Below are 8,060 nucleotides of genomic sequence, written 5' to 3'. Positions count from 1 at the left end.
GAGGCCCCTCCCTTCCTCAAGCCACACCCTCTCTCAGATTCACTCCCAAATTTTCCAACACAGACCTAGCAACCCTCGGCCTATTCAAGTTATAGCATGGATTATATATGGGTTGGTGGCTCATTAGAGGCATATAATATTGGCTTTGGTTTCTGCTGTGCCTTGGGTCTTGTAACCCCAATGAGACGTTGTCCTTATTCAGGGTTTTCAAAGCTGTATTCCAAAGTAGATGATAAAGAATATTAATGGGACTGCAAGGCTGCAGTCAGTAACATCAACTACCGGCTTCAAAGATTTGCACTGCATGATTTCCTTCCTCCCATTTCCTTTCTTCTCAGCTCCTTCTCATTTTCAAGTGACTTGCATATGCACAACCTTTGTGTGTGTATGTGTGTTTAACTGCTGAGCTCAAGGGGTGAAACAGCTTGCAACTCACTCTGATCCATGTGACTGCAGTTTCCGTTAGTTAGTTCCTTCCGCAAGTTCTAAATTAATCTGGTGCTAAGTGAGCACAAACAGCTAATTTTGTGTTTGTGTGTGAGGGTGACAGATAAACAGCGAGATTGGAGGACAACTGGTGGTACAGAATGAGCCTCCAAGAGCTGAACACGTTGCTCCAAACAGTGAGTACAAGTCCCAGAATTTGTCCCCATTCTTTGCACTGAGGATTGGCTGATGCTAACTGATGGGAACTGCCACACTTTCAATCTGAACATGTAAACTGCAAAAGACAACCTTAGTTTTGTGCATATTTGAATTCACCGAGAATATGTATTGGTTCCATGCTGCATGATTCTTGGAGTACATGACATAGGATACTGTAAAATAGAAAGTTGGCTCTGAATTATGCTCAGGTGAAAGACAACACAGGGCTAATTCTTGTTAACATCAGCAGTTGTCCATTCTTGCACTGAAGGATGCAATGAATTCACCAGCCACTTCTTAGAATAGTGTTCAAGAGCCAGGTGAGGACAGAAGGCAAATAATGGATGAAATTTATAGAACTGACCCTGTGAGTGCAAAGAAAACAAGGGGGATAGAGGAACTCAGGGTAGGCAGCTTTGCTAGTTTGTGCCTGAAAGACCTCCTAACGTCATCTGATAGTTTTTTAAACATCATTGTGCAATTTTTTTAAAAGTTATGGAATACTGCAAAGCACTTTCCCTATCCCAGTTCTTCAACATTTTGTAAAAAAAAAAAATTGATCACAAAATCAATATCTGATGGCTCAACCCTAAAGGCAGACTTGCAAAGCAGAGTATACTCCAGGAAGGGTAAGAGCCGAACTGCATGGGATGTGGGAGGCTGTGACAAGATTTCATGCCTATTTTGCACTTAATGAAAATGCAGTAGCTAGTCTGACAGGAGTGTGAATACTCAGACAGGGGTATGTGATTTCATAAACAACTTTTACTATCTGTGTAGTGTACTTGTGGAGTGCTTGTGTGAAAAGCATATGTGTTGCATTCATGGCATTGCTTAATGTAGTATTTGCAGTGGGTACAAGACCTGGTGCTTAGATGGTTGAAATGACAACTTATAGGGTTTTATGTTTTCTAGTATTATCTATGAGATAATAAGCTGTAAACTCCGCCCCCCTGAAAGGATAGGACTTTTGAACACATTTCTCCCCTACTGTGTCTTTCTTTGCAGGAGTTCTGCTATTGAAATGGCATTAATAGCATTGAGCATCTTCCTATGTGTAGCATGGGGAAGCAAGCCTACAGCTGATCACAGTCTCTGCAAACTAGTGAGTCATTTGGAAACCTTAAACATATTGTTTTTCACCTCCACAGGTCTTTATTTAAAACATATAGATTCAACATGACATTTTGAGTAAAATGATACCATTTTAATTTCATATAACAGACTGATCCAAGTGTCACTAACTGGAATCACTAGATCAGGGGTGTTGAACTCATTTGTTCCATGGGCCAGACCTGACATAAATGGGACTTTGTGGGGCCGGGCCATGAGTGTCATAAAATGTAATGCCAGGTAAAAAGGTAAAGGTAGTCCCCTGTGTAAGCACCAGTCGTTTTCGACTCTGGGGTGACGTTGCTTTCACAATATTTTCACGGCAGACTTTTCACTGGGTGGTTTGCCATTGCCTTCCCCAGTCATCTACACTTTCCCCCCAGCAAGCTGGGTACTAATTTTACCAACCTCGAAAGGATGGAAGCCTGGAGTCGGCTACCTGAACCAGCTTCTGCTGGGATCGAACTCAGGTCGTGAGCAGAGGGCTCCAGCTGCAGTACTGCAGCTTTACCACTCTGCACCACGAGGCCAGGTAGCAGAGATATAAACTTTATAAAGAATACAGACAAACACAATTAAAGATATTAATTTTAACAAAATACAAACAAGCTTAAAACTCTTGCAATGTTTTGTTTAAAATGAAAAAGTGGGGGAATAGTGGGATTTGGCAATTAATTTTTTTAAATGAAAAATTTAAAAAAGCACAAGGATTACAGCAGAAACAAAAAAAATACAAACTAAAAATATAAAATGCTCTGAGCCTAGGAAAACATGAAATGGCTGGGCATTGCAAGCTCCTCCCCCCATCCTCTGGTTCTACATAGAGTGGCAATGGCTCTCCAGTGTAATGTCCCCATCTGGCTATGAGTTCCCAGGTTAGAGAATACATTAGGCATCAGTTCTCAGGTCCATTCAGCAGAGACAAGCTGGCTCAAAGCATCAACCCTTTATTTGCAACTGGTCATACAAATGCAGGAAAGTGAAACTACTGGAGCTCCACTCCATTGAAATACTTTGCACACAGACAAAGTTGCAAGGAAAAGGTGGAATGGATTTTCCATTAAGGTCTCTGGGCCCAGATAGACTACTCCCAGGTGGGATAATGTGATAGATTTCAGGAACTGGTGTCTCAGTCTAATCAAGCAAAGCTAACAAAATCCCAAATATTGCAATATTACAGGTTTTCCTGTGTGCTGAAGTGATTTCTTTGTGAGTAAGAGTTATTTAACCCATGATATTTCCTTACACAGCTGTGTATGGGTCTTCTTCATATAGTATGTGAAGCTTGTACAGGTGGCTGCTCTACCGTGTGTATGCCAATTAGTGAGCACAGGAAACAGGCGGATATACAGTCTTTTCTCACCAAGGGTGTACCGTCTAAGAGTGTTACTTCTCTGCCCATGTAGTAAAACAGAATGGAACATGGGGGAGTTCCTTAAAGTTCCTGTAATGCTATTTCTGTATATAAATAGGAACCCTTTTCTAGCATTCTAAAAACACACAGACTCATTGTATGGAGGGATCTAGGGATCATGTCTCCTTGTTCAGTTTGCTGAACAGCTAGATTTGGTATATAAAAGCTAGAACTCTGTAATCTTGCTCTCAGATCATCTGTACAGTGGCTACTAGGGATGTGATAAAAATGTGGTGAGGCATGTTTTATGGAGAAAATCCCCTTTTGCTATAACTGCAAGAGGGGAAGCATAAGAAACAGAGTGAAAATGTTCTGTCATTCATAGTGGAGGCAGGCAGTGCTGGCTTTCTTCTGATTTGGCTCTGTGATGCAGTAACAGAGCCACATTGGTTTGGTTATATGGGGTTGTGAAGGTACCATATTGGCTATATTATTGTTCATTGGCTGGATTGTGCAGTCATGGAGAAGAATCTCTTTCCTTTAAAAAAATTAAATTGTGGCAAAATAGTCACCAAACAGGAAAAAAATAGTGGTAAACAGTTCAAGATGAGAGCAAAGGGATTCCAGATGGCCAAGCCCTTTGCATTAATGTGTTACAGTTCCATACTTTTCTCATTTTCATGACATTCCTGCCCGGTAGGTCACTAACAGTGTAATTGTATGCAGGGCTACTTCATTTTAAATCAATTGATTACAAAGAACATAGACTGGAGTAGCAGTGCATAGGACTGCAGTGTAATAGTCCCATTTTAAAGATATTGGGGCAGAGGGGCAATGCCTTGCTCAAGGATACCTAATTTTTCTTTTATAGTGTGTAGATTTGAGCCTAGGACCTGAAAGGTTTAAACACTTTATCCACTCTGCCCAATACTGTTTGCAGTGACTATAGAAGCCTGTCCCACAAATCGATTTGGTTTTTTTTGCTGCAGGAAAAGAGAAGTGCTGATTGCAATGGGAGGTGGCTGGACTCTGTCCCAGTAGACTTGCCTGTTGAAACAGAGGAACTTCTTCTGGATGCCAATGTTATACAGACACTAAGGAATGCTTCTTTGGGGCAGTATCAGTTCCTGCAGAGCCTCAGACTATGCAAAAATGGGTTGGAGCTCATTGAACCTGGGGCCTTCCTTTCCAGCAGGAGTCTTAGTTTTCTCTTCCTGGCCAACAATGCTCTCTTCATAAACTATTCCATGACAGCAGCTGCTCTATGGTCTTTGCCTGCCCTGAGGAATCTGGACCTATCAGGAAACCAACTCACTGAGGAGATGGTGGCCACACTGATCCATCAGTTGTCCTCCTTAGAGTTCTTGTCTTTGGCCAGGAATGCTATTATGAGGCTGGATGACACTCACTTCAAAAACTTGCTCCACCTGCAGGACCTGGATTTGCAGCAGAACTACATCTTTGAGATTGAGATTGGCACTTTTGAAAGTTTACACAGGCTGCAGTATCTTAATCTGGCCTACAACTACATGCCTTGCATTGTCGATTTTGACCTGGTCCAACTCCACGTGCTCAATGTCAGCAACAACCGCATCGAATGGTTCCTGGCTGCAGAATATGATGCCACCTTTGAACTAGAAACACTAGATCTTTCCTACAACCGGCTCCTGTTCTTCCCACTGTTGCCCCAGCTGAATAAATTGCAAACTCTGCTGCTCACACACAATCAGATGAGCTTCTATGGCAAACTTTTCAATGATTCAGAGAGTACACTGCATCTGCAGCCACTGTATGGCAATGTCACTAATGTCACCACCATCAACCTTTGGGAGGAGATCAGCCATCGTGCCCTTTCTTTCCTGAGGTTTCTGGACATGAGCTGGAATCGGCTTCAGTACCTGCCTGAAAGATTTTTTGAAGGGATGGTTTCCCTAACACACCTGAAACTCAGTCATAACTGCTTAGACGCATTGTACATTCATGAAACTGAATTGCTAAACTCCCTTGTCCATTTGGATCTCAGCTACAATCAGCTCTTGGGTCTACAGATGACTTTGGATCCTGGAGTGACTTTACCTAACCTTAGATTGTTTAATCTAAGCAGCAACAGACTGCATGGCTTGCCATCTAACATTTTTAACCAAATAGCAAAGATCACTACAGTTGACCTCAGTCACAACCCAGTAGAGATTTGTGACCTACATGAAAGCATCATTGGTGGTACAAGTCCCAGCTGCATAGATATCCGAAATGCTGGCTCCTTGAGGAATCTCTACTTGTCTGGTTGTAGCCTCAAAGTGTTGGGCAGCCATGTCTTTAGGGGTACCTCCTTAGTACAGTTAGATCTTTCTGATAATCCAAGCGCACTGCTGGGTGGTCTGGTATCTCTGCAAAATGTTGCACCATCCCTGCAGGTGCTCTCTCTCAGAAACACTGGCCTGTCTACTGCAAGCAGAAATGTGGACTTTGCTGCCTTTCAGAAGCTCAAACACTTGGACCTTTCTGAAAATTTTCTGGCCAGCTTCCCTGAGTCTTTAATAGGCTTGAGACTGAGCATGCTTGATCTCAGGAGAAATTGCCTGCACTCTCTACCTCAACATGTTGTGCAAAATCAGCTTGGGAAGAGTTTGCGTGCGATCTACCTCAGCCAGAATCCCTATGACTGCTGCAGTCTGGAGTGGTGGGATGCCCTTCACAGCCTCCGCGCTGTACACATTGTGGACATGAGCCAAGTCACTTGTAATTACTCCTCCAGGTTAATCAGTGCAGCAAATCTACCAGAATCGATTCAGCAGAGTTGCAGGTGGCTCACAGCAGATATGGTGCTGCTTTATCTGGTGCTGGCTCTTCCCACTTGCTTAGCTTTCCTGGTTGCCTTTGCTATCATGTTTTTGACTTTCAGGCAACGGATTCTGCAAATGGTGAAGATCAGGTATAGAACATCCAGCCCATATTGATGTGAAAGGTGAGGGGGAAAAGAAAGCCACTGAACCTCAGGAGTGGGTATAGCTCATACTCTTCCATTGTGATTCTAACCACCATATGTGGGATTTTTTAAAAAAGAAACTGCCTTACTAGTATAATTTCCTTGCTGTTGGCCGAGATGGAACAATATGCCTGTAGTCTTGTGCATAAAGTGATTATTATACAGTATTTTGTAATAGGAAAGCCTTTACAAATATGAAAGACCATAGCAAGAATCTTATGGTGAGAATTAAACATGCTGAAGGATGCATGAATAAATGCAACTCTCAAGGAGATGTGGCCTCTTAGGCATTTTTATTCTAAAAGAGATGGTGTTTCCATTTCTGGCCTTGTTGAAATAGTAATGGAGGAGGAATAATGTTGGAGGGCGTACTGTGGGGCTTCTGTTTTTTTTGCATTCCTGAGTCTATGCATTTTTCATTATTTGTGTTCTAAAGCTATCTAAGCACTCAAGGCTTTTGTAGGTCAACACTGCTGGAGGAGGAAAAAGAGAAGAAATACAGGTTGCCATATATATTGCAATAAAATCAAGAATGGAAACCATGTCCAATATATAAATTACAGAGCACTTGTGTCCTCAGCATGTCCACCCTAGTCTCCTGTTGACAGTTGTGCTCTGGGAGTTCCATGCTTCAAACATAATTCAAGGTGTTCAGAGGCCTTTTTTGGATTAAAACCATGGAATATAGAGAGGGTTTAAGCTTTACCTGCTGACTCTGATGCACCATTTTCCCAACTTCCAAGGGCCCTGAGGAGCTGCTGCATGCCCTGTTGTCAAAGCTTACTTGTACTAATGGCCACATGTAATTTTCCTCATCTGGTCTAATTGGTTGTGGCATAAACTGTCATCAGGTGGATGAAGTACAACCTCAGTTTCCTCTTGGTTGCCACAATAGATTAGTAGGCCTAATACCTCTAAAAGACACGCTACCATATCTATTATAAAGTGGACTTCCAATAAAGGGAGAGACAAGTTGGTGGCAGTCCTACCTTGTCAGGCTGGGGTGGGGGGTTTTGCCCACTCCAGTACCTTCTGTGTAAATCTTTTGAGACACTGAAGAATGACCCCACCCTGTCTCAGTTAGGGAGGGGTGTGGATCATTACATGGTACATATAAAAATGATAAACACTGAAGGGAGGGACGGTGGCTCAGTGGCAGAGCATCTGCTTGGGAAGCAGAAGGTCCCAGGTTCAATCCCCGGCATCTCCAAAAAAGGGTCCAGGCAAATAGGTGTGAAAAACCTCAGCTTGAGACCCTGGAGAGCCGCTGCCAGTCTGAGTAGACATTGACAATGCTGACTTTGATGGACCGAGGGTCTGATTCAGTATAAGGCAGCTTCATATGTTCATATATGTTCATAAGTCAACAGGTAATGAAATACAAAAGGCACAGTCCAACAGCAAAACATTACATCTACTATTTGATTGCCACAGGAACATGCAGCAAGATGCAAGCAGTGAATTCTGCATGGGAAACTCAGTTTAGAAGTGCCTCAGGGGTGTGAAGTGCCTCAGAAATCCTTTAGATCATATGGTCTATCAAAGGGGAGGGGTCAACACAACTCTGCATTTGATTATTTTGCAGTTCATAAGTCAACAGATAATGAAAGATTATTTTGGAGAGCCAGTTTGATGTAGTGGTGAAGTGTGTGGACTCTTATCTGGGAGAACCGGGTTTGATTCCCCACTCCTCCACTTGCACCTGCTGGCATGGCCTTGGGTCAGCCATAGCTCTGGCAGAGGTTGTCCTTGAAAGGGCAGCTGCTGGGAGAGCCCTCTCCAGCCCCACCCACCTCACAGGGTGTCTATTGTGGGGGAGGAAGGTAAAGGAGATTGTGAGCCGCTCTGAGACTCTTTGGAGTGGAGGGCGGGATATAAATCCAATATCATCATCATCATCATCATCATCATCATCATCATCATCATCATCATCATCATCTTCTTCTAGATCAAACAGGAGGG

The 8,060-nt window shown here is 43.0% G+C and overlaps 1 protein-coding gene across 1 annotated transcript; it reads left to right on the top strand.

Annotated features, from left to right (window-relative positions):
* The first annotated feature begins 280 nt into the window (after nt 1-280).
* NRROS (negative regulator of reactive oxygen species) lies at nt 281-6,367 on the top strand. Its single transcript, XM_060242089.1, has 3 exons — nt 281-623; nt 1,654-1,750; nt 4,102-6,367. Exons 2-3 carry the CDS (start codon nt 1,670-1,672, stop codon nt 6,067-6,069), a joined length of 2,049 nt encoding a protein of 682 aa, XP_060098072.1. The 5' UTR covers nt 281-623; nt 1,654-1,669; the 3' UTR covers nt 6,070-6,367.
* Nucleotides 6,368-8,060: the final 1,693 nt, after the last annotated feature.

This window comes from Heteronotia binoei, chromosome 6, assembly GCF_032191835.1.
Source record: "Heteronotia binoei isolate CCM8104 ecotype False Entrance Well chromosome 6, APGP_CSIRO_Hbin_v1, whole genome shotgun sequence".
Classification (NCBI taxonomy): Eukaryota; Metazoa; Chordata; class Lepidosauria; order Squamata; family Gekkonidae; genus Heteronotia; species Heteronotia binoei.
This window is presented reverse-complemented; position numbering and strand designations above follow the sequence as displayed.